Source organism: Atta cephalotes (genome assembly GCF_000143395.1).
Source record: "Atta cephalotes unplaced genomic scaffold scaffold00057, whole genome shotgun sequence".
Classification (NCBI taxonomy): Eukaryota; Metazoa; Arthropoda; class Insecta; order Hymenoptera; family Formicidae; genus Atta; species Atta cephalotes.
The window spans coordinates 1,053,616-1,074,694 of record NW_012130121.1 but is presented as its reverse complement, the minus strand read 5'-3'; the positions used below and the strand labels follow the sequence as shown (position 1 = coordinate 1,074,694).

The window sequence follows — 21,079 nt, the reverse complement described above, 5'->3', positions numbered from 1 at the left end:
GTAGTAGAAGAGAGTAGTAGAGAGTAGTAGAAGTAGTAGTAGAGTAGTAGTAGTAGAGTAGAGAGAGAGAGAGAGAGAGAGAGAGAGAGAGAGAGAGAGAGAGAGAGAAATGAGAAAAGAGAGAGGGAGCGGGAGAAAGAATTGAAACCATCCGAGAATCGTGCCACGACCGGCTCTGGCTGATTTAACTAGCTAGCTGGCTGGCTGTTTGCGAATGAATACGAGTTGCATGAGCATCGTTTCGAGCGAACTATCCTCTGAAAGCGGAATGCTGGTGAATCCAGAACTCTTATTGGCAAAAATCTTTCTTGATCTCGGAAATGAATTTACACAATTTTTACAAACATAGCTGAAAAGTTTTCAAGCAATTGTGTTAATTGGTTCGAAAAGAAAATTCAATGATTCTTCAGCTCTATTTGTTCTTCAATATCTGGATTCATCAATGGAAAAAAAAGCAAAGATGAATGTTGTTGTTCTATTGTACTTATTGTTAGTAAAACATAACAAAATTTTCAAAATTTTATCACAGCGGATCAATCAAAAGTTTAACAATTATTTAGCATCGTGACATGATATAATAGAATATAAAATGATGATGATGATACAAAATCATTTTTTTATAAATCTCTTAATATTAATGAATTTTCTTAATATGAAAGAGAAATTTGTGTCGAAAATTAAAGATTTGTCATAAAAGAGTAACATCTTTTTTGTATAATTTTAATTATTTATAAATAGAGTATTGTTATTAATTATATTTTTTTTTAAATGACATAATCCAGCTAGTAATATATGCATTTATATTTTAATTATGTTTTATTTTTATTTACCAGTTTATTAATATTTATATTTATATTTATATTTATTAATATTTATATATTAATATTTATATTGTGTTTATATTTATATAAAATATTTTGTTTGAAGAAATGTCCATCAATCAATAAAATATTTTCATGTAACTCATTTCACGGAGAAAATGAAATATTTCCAGCCATTAAATTATTATTCAAAGTTTTGCTATTAAACTGCAATATTGAGTATCCATTGCTACATTTATAGGGAATGATAGCGTCATTTAAATTAATTATTCGTTTTTATTCTTTATGCGTTCCCTTTCTTTTATATTCTTTATATGTTCTCACACTTTTTGCCTAACGAAAAACATTTATAAATTTTACACTTATATATTTCGCAAACTTTCGCGTTTACCAAAACGAGCCATTTCGATGTAGAAATTTTTCAATCTCGTCTACAGAACTATAGAAAATTTGCCATTCCAGAATTAACTCGATCGTTACACAAATATAACATCCGCATTCGTGAAATGTCAGCTTGCCCGATTGGATCTGAACGCTAACGATTTCTATCTGTAAAACTTTCATTGTTTTTTTTTTTTTATCAAGTTGAGTAATTTATAGGAATTTCATTACGAGTCTCTCGAACGAGAGTACATGTTCCCTTTTGAACGCTACCATTTTCTTTTCCAAGCAAAGCGGGAACTCTGTCCATAACGAATTGTCTGCGAGTCTGCAAGTGCATGTTGTAAAGTCGGATATCTTAATTTAGTGATCATGAAAGAGAAAGAGAGAAAGAGAAAGAAAGAAAGAGCCACTACCAATTTCATCGAGTTATATCTCTTGAGGCAAAGATAAATCGATCAGTGGCACGATTCTAATGAATGTGTACTTGGAAAGCGGAAGCGAGTATTGAATTCACTATTACTACTTTTATCGTATAAATCACATTTTTATAATAGGCCAAATATTTATATAAATTATGATATATTGAATAGAATTTTTAAATTAATTCATTATATAATTGAGATGTAAACACTTTATCTTGTTTAAATATTAAATAATAATTAAATATTAAAAATTTATATTACTTTGCGTAAAGAAGTTTCAATCTTATTATATTTAACTCGCGATTATGATCCTTCTATGACTAAAAAAAAAATAATTTTGCAAATTTATATCTTTCCACTTCTCAAATACACATGAAGATATCGTTTGTATAATACTGATATTTTCGTAAATCATTAAAATCGCTAAATTAGGTCTTAAATAATGCTTTTTGTAAAGATTAATTTGTAGCAATAATATTAGAAGAAAAACAAAACAGCTTTTTCCATCTATAGAATTCAGAATAGACTTTATATGGTATTACACAAACGACAAATAGCATGTAGTATGTCACGGATAATATGGGAATATAAATTAACTCTCTGACGACTCTTCAATTAATTTTTCAAATTGAATTTTACTTTAATTAGAACGTTATTTAATATTTACAGCTACTAATTTAATTTGAATTTTACATGAAAATATAAATCAATATAAGTAACGCAAATAAAATAATTTTTCAATTAATCTTTATATAACTCTTTTAATTAAAATTTTACTTTATAATTAATTACAAAAGAAACTAATAATAAAATGTTAATGCATGTTACATACTGTCATATCAGTTTATATCAGTTTATGATGCCCATATTTTTCAATACGTTCTATGTTTGCAAAATAATTACGCTCTCTATTATTCAAAAAGTAAGATGTATGTATGGTGCGTGTGTACTATATATGTAAATAATTAATGTGCCTCAAAGAATATATATATATATATATACATACATACATATATGTATATATATATATAATACACATAGAAATGATATAATTTGCAACTCGGTGGAATGCAGCATGCCGACTAGCGATCGTAGACGAGAATGCATTGGTTATATACAGGGTGTTTTGCACGTGAAAAAAACTACGGAAAAAAGAAACGGATCAATACATAGCCACAAGTTATTTTAATATGCAATACAAATATACATACAAATGTTTTTAATATGCGTTTGAATAAATTTAATGAATGGTATAACGGTTCACGAAATTCTTTACAATATTTATCCCCGTCTAATGAAGCTGACATGATAATCAATAATATTTGTCTCCTATTTCAGTATTATTTCCATAATAATCCACATATAGAAATCACTTTAATAATAATATTGTTTTATTATAATTATTATTTTGTATAACGTTCCAGTGTTATTTTATGTTACATTTGCATAAAGAAAGATAAGTATAAGAAACTCGCATTTGATAATAACTTTCAAATATCAATGAAAGAGATATTTCTTTTCACAAAAACGCAAAACGATACTTATCAGACCTTAAAATCATAACGCAATTGTTCTCGTTTAAAATTCACATTTTTGATAAATCTCTGTTAACGATGTAGATACTCGAAAGTTGTTGCGAACATTTGATTCTCATAAAAAAAAACTTTCTCTACAAAGTTAATGCTGTGCCACGGAGCGAGTAGTGTATATCGGGAAACTAAACTGGATACTTGTCAACTGTCCAAACTCACTTTGCCTCTGTACGACTTTTACAAAAGTTGTATCAAGCCGAAATTGATCATCATGAGAATCTGGCCTGGTCCACATATGTCACCCTGTATATCATTTTATGTACTGTCACACCGTGACGTAGATTGGGCACTGCTGTCACTTGTCATGTGAAGCGATAGATGCACGTGATTAGCATCGTGTTATGTAACTCATATCCGATTTCACTGACAGGATATATATATATTCGAAAATGAAGATTTTTACCATGTGTCGCTGGCGCATGACGAGAGAATCTCTTTCGTTAAAAGGAATTTCCTCACATAGCACAAAAGTCGATCCAGACAGCATAGAACCTTCCAGCAATATTACAGGAACGTTATAGAAGTTGTTGCAGTAATGCTGGAATGTTTCTGTGCTATGTATCTTTTTGGTGAAAACGGATATATGTAGAGTCTATCAGTATTTATTGTTAGAATATTGTGATATGAAATGTCTCGACCTCTTACTATAGATCGAATGCCAAAATATTAGATTATAATGATAAGTACTCGCTCAGCAAAAATGAAAGATATCTTTCTTGCTTACTAAAATGTTCTTTATTCAAAGAATATCTGATACAAATATAATATAACGAACAGTATTAATATCTTTGATCAATCACTTCGTGACATTGATCTTATATCGTCTCATTACATTTTATATCACATTCAGCTTATCATTATCATCTTCATTATTATGTAGCATTCTAGCATTATGAATGATGTAGTTTAAAATAAAATTTCATTTGATAACGGAACTTATAGAAATCGAATTTCTTTTATTCGATACTTATTTTCAAGAAACGCGTCATTTGTGCAAATTTGAGACAAATCAAGATAAATGAGAACTTAAAAAATTAAAAAAAATTAAGTCTAATATTTTTATAATGATGATTTTTTTGTTCATTATATACACTAAGAGAAAAATATAGTAATATTAATTATAAAGAGGGCAACTACATAATTAAATAAACTATTTATGTTTGTAATGATTATGAAATAATTTACTATATATGTGTAACTACATTAATTCTATATAAAAATTCAATATAATTCTACTTATATAGTTGTCACTTTTATAATTGTTACTATATTTTTCTTTTCTCTGAGTGTAATATAAGTGTGCTATCTTTATTCTTGATCGATTAACTAGAGGTACGTTCGGGGAAACGCTGTTAGCGTTATTGTTCTATCTTCATCGTTCTATCTTCATTAAACATAAAACAAAAATAGAATGACAAAAACGCACTAAATCTAAATATGATAAAAACAAGATTTCTTTTGTTCTGTATCTGATGGATTATTTGTCGTTAGCGCATGAAACTATCTAAAAAGAGATCGTGATACGTAATGTCTGTTTAAAGCAAATGGTTCTTGCAGCATCCAAGCGTCGTTGTTCGCCGAACGCCTATACATTTTCGGAGCTCTCCCATTTCTTTTTTTTTTAGAGCGACAGATAAGCGTTAATCTGACCATTTCTTGATCTAAAATTATCTGTCGCAGGATAAGAGTGGAGCACATGGAAAGACAACTGGCCAATCTAACCGGGCTCGTGCAGAAGGCACTGACACACGCGCCGCACACCAGCCCTTCGCCGCGAGAGTACTTGCAAGTCCCACCGGGACGTGATCCTTACGCGAGAGCAGCAGGTACGTGTCCAGTAAAATCTCTGATCTCGTTTCCTCCCCCCAAATTTCTTTCCGTACCTTCGATTTCGTTTTCACGATAACGTCGTTTACCACGGTTTTTCGTATCGACGTAAGAAGGTTCGTCTCAAACGTAGCGAGAATAATTTATTAAAAAAAGTTTGTTTAGTTTGACCAGGAATAGCAAATTATAATTATTCTCATTACTTTTAAGACAAGCCGCGTAAATATCGTTATAGTTTCTCTTGAGAGATCTGATCTGAATAAAGACGATCGATTTAGCTGTTTAGTGATGCCACCTCGTTCATTCCCTTTCAATGCTTATTTTACAGAAAGTTTTAGAGCGCAATTCACTTAATTCACTAAGATAGTTTCAGCTAAGAAGCATACGAGACTGCTAGACACCTCATATAAAGTAGTCTCTACTAACATTCATCTTGTTCGTTTCATCCGTGCCTGTTCATCTATTCATCTTCATCGTCTTTCGACTCTGACATCTTGTAACCACGATTTCTAGTAACAGTATTATGCCGCAAATACATTTTAGAATCAATAGTAGAATCAATAGATATTGAGAACAAGGCGGCTACGTCGAGTTTTTTTCTAGGACCGCTATTTTTATTATATACTCTAAACAATTATAAATATTATATAAAACTTGTGAAAAATATAATTTCGAAAAAAATTGAATTTTTTCATCCTATTAGAATTGTAAAAATGAGACATAGAGTTAGAAATAAATATAATATCAGAAATATCCAGTATATTCATACAAAAGTAGGCAATAATTTTTGGTGTTTATGTCACATGTATTTTCGATTTGTGACGTCGTGGCCGCCTTTTAGATAAGTCAAGATTCACTAAAACACAACTTTAGATATAAACGTGCATACGTATACATATGTGTTGCATACATACATGCAGATATACATATATATTAGGAGAATTTATGCCGTGAGTTTTACGCGCCAGTAACAATATGCCATTATTTGTAGCTAGCGTAATTAAAAAAATGAAATTAACGAAATTAGAGAACATTGGAGTATCACTTAGCAATATTTTCAGTGATATCAACTGTAATTTTATTAGAATAATATAGAACGAAATAAAACGCTTTTACAAAAAAAATAACGAATTAAACATTCGAAGTGCAAATTTTCTATTCAATTATTATCAAATAAAAATAAAATAATAATTTTATGTAAATTCTCTCGATAAATATTTAAAAAATTATTGATACTTGTTAATTTCTCTTAATGTACAATAACGAATCTCGCAAAAAATTGTCTTAGCCAGAATTTTGTCCAATAATTTTGCCAATTAAGCAAAACTGCAATCGTGATTGACTTTTCTCAGCGAGCTTTATTTCGAGTTTAAATACGCACGCTGGCAAATATTTTCGCGTAACAGCTCGGAAAGTCGCTTTCGAGGATACTGAGTCTGATTGAATTCGACGGCATATAGTTGCGGTGTAGTCTCACGGACTGAACTTTCCTAAAACCCTGCTGTACAACTGCTTTGTTATTCCGACTAACGCACACACCAGGCGCCGGGGACGAGTTCGACAAACACTCTAGCTCCAGCTCTGCCTCACTGCCAGGTGTGTCTCTCATCTTCTTCTATCTTCTATTCACCTCCGAATCACTGTATAACCGCTACTTATATATTTACATACGTTAATCTTTATATATATAACATACAGATATTACAGTTTCTATCTATTTTTATATATTATATATATTTCTATATATATTTAACGTTGTCTCTACCTTTATTGCTGTTAATAAAACGCGTGTCCTTTAAAATTCAAGTGTCTCAACCTGCCGTTACAGATGACTCGTACTTAAGGACTGACGTTAAACCGCCAAAATTAGGCAAAGGTGCGCTTCAATATGTATACGTTTCTTTTATGTATGCATTTTTGCGAATGTTCGCCGCATTGTCGCCTTTTATCTCTTGCGTTGTCATCGTTGCACGTCTCGCACACATATCCGTGCTGTATTTTTTCTTCTCGCTCGTACGATCCTGATTTCATTGGATATTTCATCAATAAATTTCATGGATATTTCATAAATTTCAATAGCATCAATATTTTCAAATTCTCGTTAAATCTGCTCATTTGCAATTGTTCTCTTTCTCTATTATTTTGCTTGTTATATTTATAATCAAATCGTTTTTTTTTGGTAACTTCTTTTTTGTTTCCTGTGGGCTGAAATGCCATCTTAAAAAAGAGTACTATTGTTCAATTTATAATACGTTATGGCCGGTATATGTAGTCGATTTTTATGTCTAAGACTGTCTTAAATACAGATGTATCTTAAGATGTTATAATTAATCACAGAGGTGATAGATATCTTAAGATCGTGCCGTATTTAAGCAATGTATTGAGTAAACTATTCAAGTTCAGTAAATTTGAGAAAAAAATTTTTTTTAGTTAAAGTTGAGATAATTTTTTTTAGTTAAAGTTGAGATAATGTTCATAAATAATTTAAAGTCACTAGATAGAAAGATTAAATTTGCTTTCTAATGTTATTATGTGAAATATTATTATTAATTTGTGCATTTTTTATACTTTTTGCTTTTGTACTTCAAACAAAGAAATGATTTTTTTAAGATTTCGAGAAAATCTATTTTTAGTTAGTTTAATATAATTGTCTTTAAAAAAATTTTATCTAAATGACATTAATCTTAAAAGAGAAATATTTTAGTAAAATGAATTAATGTTGCCCTATTTAAGATGGCCTTATAAAAATTGATTATGAATATTGGCTTAATGTTTCCTACAATCATCCATAATTTTCATTTGCATGGTGCACACGCCGAAATCTCCTCTTCATGATCGTTTTATTCAGCGTTGGCTTTAGGGGTGATTCGCGAAAGTATCTACTCGTAGCTTTCCAGAAGTAAAAATCGTAAAACGTAATTATATTATAATTATATTATAATTATATTATAATTATATTAATTAAAACACTTACAAATTAGTTTAGATAAAAAGAGTCGATGAAGAAAGCTAAAGGAGAACACGAAGTTGTACTTTCAGTTTAATTATAACAGAGTTGTAAAGTGAGATTCTTTCAACCGAACGAGAAAAGTATTCCGAAAGCCCGCGCTGGTTTATTCCTCATTATCGACATCCTGGCTGGATACACGCCTTCATATACACGCTTCTTACGCTTCTTATGCACATATATCACGCGAAAATATGCTGATCAACATCTATTGCAGACAAGTCGGTGTCGTTTGAAAAATCAGTGTCCTTCAGTGACGAGCCACCAGATATGAACTCCCCCAAACAACATTCCCCACAACATGCAGGTAATGGCTAGCGCACTTCACATTAAAAACAAAAAGAAATAAAATCGCAAAATATGTATGCTAAGCACGCTGTAAAGACCGAATTGCACCGTTGTCGGATCACTTATTGAGGAAGTGGTAGACGTTCGTCTAAACGCTAGCATCACAAAACGCTAAATTCGGAAAGAACTCTCGTTTACACATATAACAATTATCAAATATATGCGTAAATTTTTAAGTAATACTATTTTAATATTTTCTAATTCTTTTAATTCTTTAGATTCTATTAATATGATAGGACTGATAATGACAAACTTTTTCTTCTGCGCGTGCATTGAAATCCAATAGTTACAATTAAAAATCATAACGATGACGTCGATCTTTTCCTGTTGAAATAATAATAACTATAGCAATTTAAAAACGATAAGAATTTGTATTATGATTAGTCGTTTTGCAATGAGCTGGAATTGAATGCAATTTCGCTGTGGGATAATATTGAAGTATTTGATCTCGATTGAAGTTCGATTGAAGATTGCCACAAGTAGCGAAGACCTATAATCACAGAATCTGTGTTGCTACTTTCAAAATCTTGCGAAATTCTCGATTCGTGCTTCACTTCCATTCGATTGATTAACGTGAATAATTGCTTGGTCACATTTAGTAATCCTTCTTTCTATTGCATTTACATAATAGATTCATAATTAATAATGCTAAATGAATCTGTTAATACTAAATGAATCTGGCACGTTATGACATATTTTTTTGTGTCGTTCCCAATATCGATTTTCGAACGCTAATAGCATATTCTTCAGAAATAACACAAATGAAATTTTTATATAAATAATTATCGAAATATGATTGGCGTTATATACATCTATATATATTTCACTACATCCAAAATTTCGTTGAGCGAAACAATATAATAATTTTTCCATTTTGAAAAACTAAGAATAATATAGAGTTAATACATCTGCATTTTAATGTTTCCAATTTAGGAGAAAAAGAAAAAATTTTGCATTATTCCAAAATGCTTATATATATTATGACATATATATTAATTTCAATCAACCTTATACCATTATTTCGCCTAACGAAATTGTTTAATCTCGTAATATTATGTAATGTCAATAATTTTTGATCGATGATAATTAGAAATAAGTATTCTACAATACGATAATTCGTTTTTGCCACTTTCTATGATTATCCAGTAACGAATATCATATTCAATATTCAGTGAGTACGATATTAGTAATAAGAGCTCGATTTAATATCGTAAGAAGATAAAGGTATATTTATAAAGCAAACGATCCCGACACGGATACTAACGCAATAATTTCTAACGCCTTCTCATATTCGATTCTGCAATGCCTACCACAACTAGCGGATACAAAACCCACGAAACCGGCAATCAAATCCTCCACGTTGCCGAGGATGTCGTCGCAAGGTAAAACTTCCCCGTCTTTCTATTAGAAATGGAACTATTCGGCAATTTTCTTTGTATATTTACGAAATCTAATATTTTCATTAACATGAATGAAACGTAAACAAAACTTATATCAGAACTATATTTTCTCTTGAAATATTTTTATTTTTCTCAATTACAAATACCTCTCTATTAAAAATATTAACATTCTCTCTATTAAAGAGAAAGTATTTTTTTAATTAAGCTGTATTTAGATACGTTTTCAAAATTATTCCATTATTCCAATGAGATAAAATAAAAATAATTTTGTATTAAGCAATTCATAAATATTCCATCAAAAGTTCTCGAAAATCGGATTTTATTACATAAAATTTTCATAAATCTTTCAAACATTCAAACATCTTAGATTATTTATTATTTGTTTAATACGATATATTATATACGATATATTATATATAATATTGATTCCAATAATTTTAAAACAGTCGAAATAATTAATTTTAAAATTTTAGCCGTAAGTATAAAGTACCCTCATTTTATTGCATTTTCTTTGAAAATACGGTAATGAAAGTCAAAGGAGAGCTAATAAAATATAAAAATTATTATAAAATATTATTTTTCAACAAAATTGTTTTTTAATTTTTTTTCGTTAGATATGAAATACTTTTACATACAATTATAAATTTTCATAGAGGGTGCTTTATACTTACGACCAAAGTTGTATTATGTTATATCCGAATAGTTCCAAGTTCTATGTCTATGCTTTCTTCCCTATGTGTCACGCTATGTCTACCATATTTATATGTTGTTCACATAATGAGCGTCGTGTCGAATCTTCTTCGGTCGTTCCGTCGTTTTCGAACTCTCTTTCTCTTCCTATTTATTTTCATTTGTTTCTCGCCTCCCGAGACGATACTGTATAGAGGGCACCGGAAAATTGTAAGTTCATTCACGATAAAAAGCTGAGACGAGCGCTGCTGCACGTCGACGTTGCTGGATTTTAAATGAATTAATATGTTCATTTCTATGTAAATCGATTTTCAAAATATGCCGTATGCGAGGAGAAAAAAAGACGAGTGCTGGCCCACAATCCAGGCGCAAAACAAAAAATAACTAAAACTAAAGCCACGTACGTACAAATAAATCCGTTCGTATGTGTTCATGTGAAACTACTCATCGGCAATACATGAAGCTCGCAGAAGTTACTTTGAAAAACATTTCACATTTCATATCAGTCACATTCAGTTACCGGCGAATGTTATTTACTGTCTCTCTTTCTCTCGGGAATTTTCTCCAATTTTTTTTTTTTTTTCGAGAATATTTGCAAGACATCGCGCGTTTGACCTCATGTTTGAATGAGAAATTCTCACATGCCTCTCTTTTATTTCAAGCCACACTCTAAAAGAGACCGTGCGTCTCTTTTATTTCAAGCCACACTCAGAGAAGAAGACAAAGCAGAGATAACAACTATATAGACGATAACTATTCAAATTTTATTCGTAGAATATACATCTAGTTGAATAAATTATTTTATTGCAATTATAAAATAATTTATTCAATTGTGTTAATTCTGTATATAAAACTTGTACTTATTTTATAGTTGCATCAATTATATAAAATAACTTATTCGATTATGTACATTGATTCTTTTTAGGCTTCCACGAGTACTTTCTTCAAAGAAACTACGTGGTTTACGAGTTATCTGCATCTTAATACATCATTAAGCATCAACATTTCATGAACATTCCAGTTTATTAATTCTAATGTACATTAATTCTACATACATAGTAATTTTTATAAACAATATAAGAAAAATTCAAGGCTTCGAAATAAATCAGTTAAAATTAATTGTCTTTACAAGTTGACACAGAATAACAATGTGTAATATTAATACACAATGTGAATAAATTTATTCATTAAACAATATATATATATATATATATATCCGTTTCGATCTTAAGTTCGGCTCCTCTTCAGTACATTTTATGTATAATCTTTATAAAATTTGTATAGTTATCTAATAGTTGCTATATGTTGTAATTTCTTTGAGTGCATGTATCATTCATCGACGACGGTCGAGAAAGCGTGACAATGCCCTTTTTTACGTGCCCTTCATATATCACTCCGTTCTAACGCTTCGCGGCCTCACCGGTATGCGCGAGATAGCAATTCGTGCGTTTATATTATTTTACGGGAGACTTGCGACAAATGCATTCCTTTGCGTTGCATTCGATGCTCGCGTGTCTATTCCTTTTTGTATTCTCCAGACCGAGTGATATGTCACGGCTGCGTATCTGCCGCCGATCACTCGGAAGCATCACGATACATCCGTCTTATCTCTCCATCCCCTTCCGTCCTGCCGGCCCTACTCGTAAATTCATCCTTTATTCATCGTATCGGGTATATGTACTTTTATTTGCCCGCAAAGATGCGCGACGTTGCTTATCATGGACTCGGTTCATTTGGGATTGTCTCACGAATCGTCTAACGTGTAAATTCGCGTCGCGAATTGTTTTCTCGGCCTCATGTAGAACAGATACACCTGAACACATCAGTTGAATATGATTATTACATAAATTCGCTTCTTTTATATTACACAAATATTTATGCGTTTTTACACCAAAATATCATATGATTTTTCATCTTATTTTACAAATATTTAAAAGCTGAATATTATGATTGAATTATTATGAAAAGCAGGACATTATGATTTTATTTATAAAAGAATATTTGTCGCTATAGTAGTTGTATAATAACTAAAAAAAGCTAAACAATAACTTCTATTATTGTCTTTTTTTTATTTATCGTACAACAAGTTTAATAATATTCTGCTTTCTATAAAAATTCGATCATAATATCCAACTTTTAAATATTTGTGGTGTAAGATAAAAGCTGTGGCATAATGTGAAATTATTTAACTTATTATTATTGCAATTGCAATGTAATAATAAAAATTATTGCTTTTTTTTTAACGTATAACAAATAGTGACAAATATTCTTTTACATATACAATCATACAATACTCTTTTTATAATTAATCTTTATGTAATTATTCTTTTGTAAATTCTATCATAATTCTCAGTTATTATTATTTCACTGCAATCGCAATCATAATAAGTTAAATAATTCTATATTGCAATTACGTTATGTTTATCGAGAAACCAGTGTGTATCTATTCTACGTTTGTCGCGAAAAATGGAAATTTGTGCATACGTTTATACAACGCGGAGCTGCCGGGAAATGTGATTAAAACGCGCACACAAGGAAATTGATTGTCATTCGTATATTCGCGCAACTCGACTTGATCGCCACTGAAAATATCATTGCGATCAGTAAGCGACGCCTGCATCCGTAAAAATAATTATGTTATTGTAGAGGAACGCTTGTGCAGCACACAGCGAAATATACGCCATGAGGGATGTACATACGTCACATACAAATATTCAATACGCACACACGGCCCTTCCATTTGACACAGCGTCACTTTTGACCCAGCAGTTAGGTCATCCGTTGTCTCCTTTCTTCCGTTCCTGTCGTGCCTTTCATCATCCGTCCAATAAAACCGCGGTAATAAAAATGACAGTAAAATTGTGTTGTGTCGCCGACCCATTTAACTGTTCCTGTCCTCTCATTACTGGACCCCGCTCTTCTATCGTGCGAAACAGTTGTGACGAGGCGTCGATCAACGATACAACGAGTGGCGAACGTCAAATTTAATCAGCTGATTGAGGAACCGGTCGCGCACTCGAAATGCCGCCAACGTTTATCTATCATAACGGCAGCCGCATTGCGTTTTGTAGAATAGAGACTCTATAATGAAATCTAGCGTCTGATTTTACCAAAATCTTACAAGAGAGAAAGATATATATAATTTCTTCCTGTATATATACTATCTCACTCTAACTTATACTGTGTTTTGCTCTAATCTTAATTAAAGTTATAAGATGAAACAAGTGTGAGTTAAAATGATAAAGTATTATATAATATGTACAGAGAAAATATATATATATTTATAACAAACACACACACACACACACACATACACACACACACACACACACTTTTCTTTCTGATATAGGATTTCTAATCCTTCGCACATTCGGCATGAAAAAATGACGAATGCTCCGGGACATTTGGCTAAGAGAAAGGCGAATTCCATTGTTAATTAATATAGAGAAAGCAACAGTTTTATTGAAGCATCTGAAAATTTAACTAGATGTAGATCTAAAAATCTTGGTCATAAAAGAATATAAAACACCTTCAATTAATTACATTTTTTTGAAAGATGATAATAAAGGCAAAGAAGGACTAACAAAATATCCTTAGTACAATTATCAGATATTGTTGCAACAAAACCGATTTTTTCATAATAGTTTTGCAATTTATTTGAGAATTGGGAGGAATTTGATTAAATAAACCGTACTGCCGATTCATTCTATTTAATTATTCAATATTTTTTCGGATATTCTGTACATTATTCGCAAAAGGATTCGGCTGATACTTATGATTGCGCAGTCTTATATCTTTTCGGTCGCTCGCCACTTCGAATTTAAGGCGCTTTTCGCACGGGAGAACGAGCGGAGTCATTCGAGCTTAAATCCCTTAAATGTTCACGCAATTCGCGGATAATCACCACGAGAGACATGCGTTCTTACGCACTAAATGAACGATTACAGAGAGAGACAGGCACAAGCCAACACCACCGCCGAAACCGGCCGCCCTGGTGGCTGGTCAGTACGTGTACAGGGATCTAGCGCTCACACCGGAGATGTACAATCAGCTGAGAGGTCTGCAGAAGAAGGCGAAGGATCTTAGGCAAGAAGTAAGAAATTTGAGACGTATGTCGCAAGCCCAGGCCCACACAGTGCGTGAGACCATCAAAGACACGTTTATCACGATTAGGTAAGTATACGAACGTATCTCGCAATCGATTGAATGAATAAATTGACGAGATTTTATAATTATAATATAAAAATATAAAATTATAATATAAAAAATGCGCGACGTCATTCGCCAGTTTTATATAAATATTACATATTACATATTACAATAATATGTAATAATTTTAATATATTATAAACTCATATACACGCTTTAGTAATTTTTATATATTGTTATAATAAAATTAAAACGCATTTTCTCTCTCGACAATGTTTTATAATAATAAAGGAAATACTGCTTAATAACTATTGATTGTGAATTCACACACAATTACTGCTGCAGGGCCATGCTATTATCGGGAGGAGACGCAGTTTGGACGGCTGGGGACACGGAGAAGATTCGACTGAGCCGCGAGGAAGATCTCTACAAACAGGAAGTGATAAGGCTGGAAAAAGATCTCACGTGAGTATCGCCTCCCCAGAGACGAGAATGAAAGAAATGCCGTAATCAAGAGACATAAACGAAACGATTTGCGAATTTCAGCGAGCTCGAGAGCACCGTGGAGGAGCTTCGCGGTAACGTAATCAATAGAAAGACGCGTGTCAATATGTCGGATGTGGAGAACATGGCTTTGATATTGAGTAAATCCAGGTAAGCCACGCGCGCGTTCAATCTCACTTCAGCAGAGCGTCATCATTGCCGTCGCGTAGTCGACGTACGTTGGAATTTTACAAATGATTTATGTGCGTTGATTGTCTTTTCTCTGTTGGCGATAAAAAATTCGTAATTCAAAACGGAAAATTTTAGAACTAAATGCAATGACACGTACACGTGATAATTTTACAGAATAATAAATTTACGTTCCAGCAAAACTGTGGCCGACCTGAAAGTTCGATTCCCGAGTTTGCAAGAAGGTATGAAAGGTCTGCTGAGCTCCGAAATGGAAAAAGTGGTGCGAGAAGAGAAGTTTCTGAAGGAAGAACCCGAACGACTGGAGTCCGCATTGAGACGTTGCAAGAAACTCACCGGCACCCTCGTAACGCTTAAACGGTATGACTTTATTAAAATAGTATCGGAAATTTCAGTTCAAAAATTGTCATGTTTGTTCAAAGTTTATGAACGCAATCAAAAATTAACATCGAAAATTTTTGCGTTTCATTTACGATATTAAAAGCTCATCAAGTTAAAAAATAAAAACAAATTTATAGCTTATATTAAATGCAGATATTCTAAATTTTTTAAATTAATTTAACAAAATTTGAAGCAAGATCTAGATCTCTAATCTTCTCAAAGATATCTTTTTAAAGATATCTCGATTCTTTTATCAACAAGATTTCAATATATACTCTTTTGCAAACAGCAATTACGGTAGTAAATTCGCTTATGCTAATAATAAAATCTTATCAGATGAAGAAAAAGCAAACGTATAGCTTATTAAACGCAGGTTCTAAACTTTGGAATTAATTCAAACTTGATTAATTACTTTAGATGTTCAACCAAATTTTTTAAACAATATTAAATGAAAATAGATGAAATTAAACACATATGAGTGAAAAATGCCATATTCGATCAAGGCAGGTCTTCGTGCCTAATAATATTTCTTATGAATTTATACAATTTCAAGCTAATTATATGCCGATTATTTATCAGTATATTATTAGGCAAGAAGAATCATTTAATTGAAATTGTTTAGAGATAGCTCGATTCTATCGCAAAATTTTAACATGTGTTTTTTTTGCGACTAATAATTGATATAGATAAATTAAAACCTATATAACATTAAAAATTTTTTTCTATACTGATGAAACTCGGTTTCTGTCCCCCGCTTAGCTTGGCGTCGGTGCAAGAGCAGCGATTACCAAACGCAGCGAGCGTAGACGCCGAGGACACGCCGCCTATAACACCGACGACAGCACAGCATTCCAAGGTAACCGCTCCATTGGCCCCGCTCGCTCGCTCGCTCGCTCGCTCTCTTTCTTCTCTCTATCTCTCTCTCTCTCTCTCTCTCTTTCTATCTCTCTATCTCTATCTATTTCTACCTTCGAGACCCAATCCTCCTACCGATCTTCCGCACCGATTTTTTCTTCGCCGTCCGCGATCCCTATAAAATGCACCTGTCCTCGATACCGGAAAATACCGCGCCACCCGTTGCATGAAGTGTCCTCTCGAGTTCTCCTCGATCAATCCTTGTGTCACGCTTGAATATCCATCGTTCTTCCGTTCTCCTGGCTTCTTCTCCCTCGAAGAAGAAGAAAAAGAAAAATCGGAAAGACATCGCGAGAAGATGAGGGTACGTCGCGGTAATCCGCGAATCGCTAATTCTCAATTAGAGTCTCGGGGGCGGTCTCGGACGAGAGAAACTTCATCCTGATTGCTGAGAGTCCTTTTCCGTAGGGAGTGCGCGTAATCGAGATGCAATTGGTCGTGAACGACGCGGATTTTCATTAGAGATGTATGATCCCGGCCACGAGAAACGCTCGAGAGGGTCGTACTTTCCGCCGCGACCGAATGCAGTAAACGAGAGATCCTACAATATAAATTTCCTACGTGCATTACAATCCTTCTTTCTCGTTGCGTGCACATTTTGTCGTGTGGCACACTTTGTCGCGAGTGGCACGGCACACGCACTCTGATACGTGTGATGATCGAAATATTGGCTTTCGTTAGGAGATGGGCACGTCGTCGAACCTTAATCGATTATGGGCGCCATGTTTCTAGAAGGGATGCATTATATTTTCCACAATATCAAGTTAGCGATTAATATAATATTAAGTATAATTTTCAAATTATATGCCTTTGAAAATGAAGAATAATTATTTAAATGCATATTCTTCATATAGCTTGAGATTTTTTATTTTTTATTTTTAACAAAATTTTCATTTTCTTATGACCTTTAATTACTTCGAATTTTTTTTATAATTTGAAAAATTATGTCAAATAACATATTAAAATTTTTACAAAGATAAAATAAACTCCAAATATATATATATATATATATATATATGTTGTATCTATTTGTTTTATTTAATATCATTAATCATACAAATGATTTTTCTTTACAATAACAACATAATTAAAATAAACTAAATTTTAAATTACTTATTTATATAATTATACATTTATTCTATTAGATAGTTAATTTTATTATTTCGAAATTTCTCTAATTATGAAAATTTAAAACTTGAATAAAAAATCAATGAAAATTGTTTCTTGACAATAATTATTATTTTAATTATTATTAATGATAAAAGATTATTAAAAGTTTTGTAATATTTTAGATAGATGCCAGATATTTTTCATTATAATATGTTACATAATATTGATCGTGAAAGTTTTTATTTAATTAATCCATATTAGTATTTACATAGAACACTAACTTTTAATGTATTATTATACGCACATTTCGTTATAGATAATAAAATTAATTAAAAAATTTAATTTAATTTAATTTTAAAAACTATGAGAAAATAAGACATTTCTTCTGGAACCTTCATTATGTTCTTCTGGAACATTTTTGTAAATGTATATTGCTGTATATTTTTTAAAACTCTTTGTAAAATGTGAGACAATTCCTTATAATAATTATTAAAAAAGAGAGAGATTTTTAATAAACTAATTGTAATAATCCAATTTCTTAATTTTTATTGATAAATTTCTGCTTATTACTTCTTACAAAGCATAATGTAAAAAACGCGTAAGCATAAACTTTGCATAAACTGCAAAGAGACTATGGAACACGATTGTGCCCATCGCAGCTTCTTGTTCACCTTTGCGAACTCGTTCACTAAACACTATCTCACGGCGGCAATATTACAATCTGCTACCTGTTAACAAAGTAGAGCGTCGATGAGACCACTCTCCACGCTTCGTAGATCTTTCTTGTCCCACATAAGTAAGCCGGTATGATATTTTGCAAAGAGACGTGTATTACTATCCGACCACCGCTTACCCCGTATCCTCATTATGCTAACAAGCGCATGCAACGAGTGATATAGAGTTTTGTTCTGGTACATAATATATAAATATGTCTATAATATCATCAACATTATACGTAAAATATTCGCCATTCTTTTTTTGCGTATACATACGTCATGTGCGTCATACATCATATTGTATATACATATAAATAATATTTGTTTTAACGCGCACAACCTTTGTGACGCGCGTTGATCAAATGGCATTAATACACATACATAAATCGCTGCGATGCGCGAGATCAAAAGTAGGTATCATTACAATATACGTCTGACTGTGCCTGATTATTAACTGAATTTTGGACATGCGTCATCGCATGTGCAATAATTCAAAATATGTAGATCGTCCTAGCGTACTATTTCCATCGAAATTCCAGATAATCACGATGAAATTTGAATACCCTATAAAATCTGTTATTATTAATAAAATCATTATCATATAATAATAAAATATAAGTGATTAAATTTAATTTTATTTGAGATATTTCTATCAATCCTTAATATAGTCGAACTTTAATTTGCTTAATTGCAACGATCATCAATATTGAAAAAATATATTTTTTAATAAATAATTATTAGTAAAACTAAAACCTAATTGTTGTATTAAATTCATAGGAACAAAACTATATTATTTTAAAACTTTATCTGTAATTTATCTTCAAAGCTGTAAGTAGAACAATAATGGCATAGTCAGACAGACAAGGCAGCTCGAATCGGCGAAAATACATTTACGACGAGAAATTGGCACACGCCAATGAGTTACGCGGAATTAAAATAATGAGAAATTTAGAATAATTGTTAATATATCTCAAAGTTTTGCAACATTTGCATTAAGTAACATACAGCGTTAATACTAAAAATTCTAAGTTCTAATTTGGATTGTAAATAATTCCACTGAAAAAGTACGTGCTACATGTGAAATAAAATTTACCTGTTTGGAATTCAGAAATTGTACAATCTAGTTACATATATAGCATAGCAAATAAAATAACACGCAGTTGCAAAATTTTATTGAATTCTATTGTTAAAAATGTTTTTCGATGTTGATAAACGTAAAAGTTGAATCTTTCTAATCGAAGGCAACCAAAATTGCGATATGAATTCAAAATTACTCTCTATGCGATTCTTTTCTATGCGATTTGAAAAATTTGAAAAAATTTGAAGGACTATTATCGCGAAAGTTTTCCGGTGTCATCAATTGTTCAATTAGGAACAGATCTGCAGCTCTATTTTGCTTTTCTCGGCTCGCTTATCCCGCATTATCATCGATCATTGATAGTACGAAATCTGATGTAAACCTTCTCATCAAAAATTAAACATTTGCCTTTGCCCTCCATACATCGTGTCGGACAGCATCAGAGTAAATAATTTTGTGAATGTTAATAGTTGTCATAATATTTAAAAGAGAAATAATGGTGCTATATATACTGAGAGATGTTTGATACTTGATTATAATTACATTTCAGTCAATATAAACTAAAAGTAATATATTAGGTGTAGTAAAAAGAAATCCATTTATTTTTCCATTCAATTTCATGCAAAAATAATGGATTTCTTTTTACTACACCTAATAACATCAATGTTATAATTTCGCACTCAATATGACTGAGATGGTAAAATAATTATGATTAGAAGTTCTATTTTTTATAATTGTTGCTGCTATAATGTAATAATAATTATATTTATAATTCTATATAAAAAATATAGTTGGCACCGAATATAAATTATAATTTACATGTAGCATATTTTTTTGTATACAGAACTATAAATATATATATATATATATATATATATATATTATTACTAATATTACAGTAGTAATAACTATAAAAATGAAGCTCCTAGCCATAATTATTTTATTATGCAATTATAGTCACAAATACCAAGTATTTATCTCTCAATATATTTTTAGTGCTATCTAAGTAATACCAGCACGTCATATTCTTTGATAAAAAATATCAATACGAAAAGATATTATCTGTCCCATATAAGTATCAGCTATCAGACAGCTCTATCGTCGTGTACAAACGAATTGATCTTGGGACTAATTCTAATCTAGACGATAAGGCACTTAACTTCCTGAAAACGCGTTCCCTCCAATTTCAAGTTAAAATCACTTTTTTTGCTACATTGAAATTAATTCTTCGCTTCGATCTGCCTTTAATCGCATTTCGCTGTCACGATTAAACCGCGAAATCAGCAACACGGACTGTCAATTTTCAACTTTCATACAAGGATCGCCACTACACATTGCGAGGTTGGAGATCCATTAGCGAACGTCCCGCAGCGGCCAACGTCGCTCATCTCTACCCGGGAAATGCCAACATCTTCATTTCCCTTCGGTCACGTGTGAAATATTATCAAACCTCTCTTGCCATCTTCTTCGCTAAGCACGGTCCTTCGGGGAATAAACAAATATGCTAACTACATACACGAATACGATGGCTCTCTCTCTCTCTCTC

At 31.7% G+C, this 21,079-nt stretch overlaps 1 protein-coding gene across 1 annotated transcript in view; it reads left to right on the top strand.

The window, feature by feature from the left end:
- LOC105623429 overlaps window positions 1–21,079 on the top strand; it is a 247,627-nt gene that overhangs the window by 212,803 nt on the left and 13,745 nt on the right. Inside the window, 10 exon segments of the mRNA XM_012204820.1 lie at window positions 4,900–5,045; window positions 6,589–6,642; window positions 6,854–6,922; window positions 8,271–8,360; window positions 9,721–9,783; window positions 14,439–14,664; window positions 14,986–15,105; window positions 15,187–15,294; window positions 15,511–15,693; window positions 16,474–16,570. Of these exon segments, the coding sequence (XP_012060210.1) occupies window positions 4,900–5,045; window positions 6,589–6,642; window positions 6,854–6,922; window positions 8,271–8,360; window positions 9,721–9,783; window positions 14,439–14,664; window positions 14,986–15,105; window positions 15,187–15,294; window positions 15,511–15,693; window positions 16,474–16,570 (1,156 nt within the window).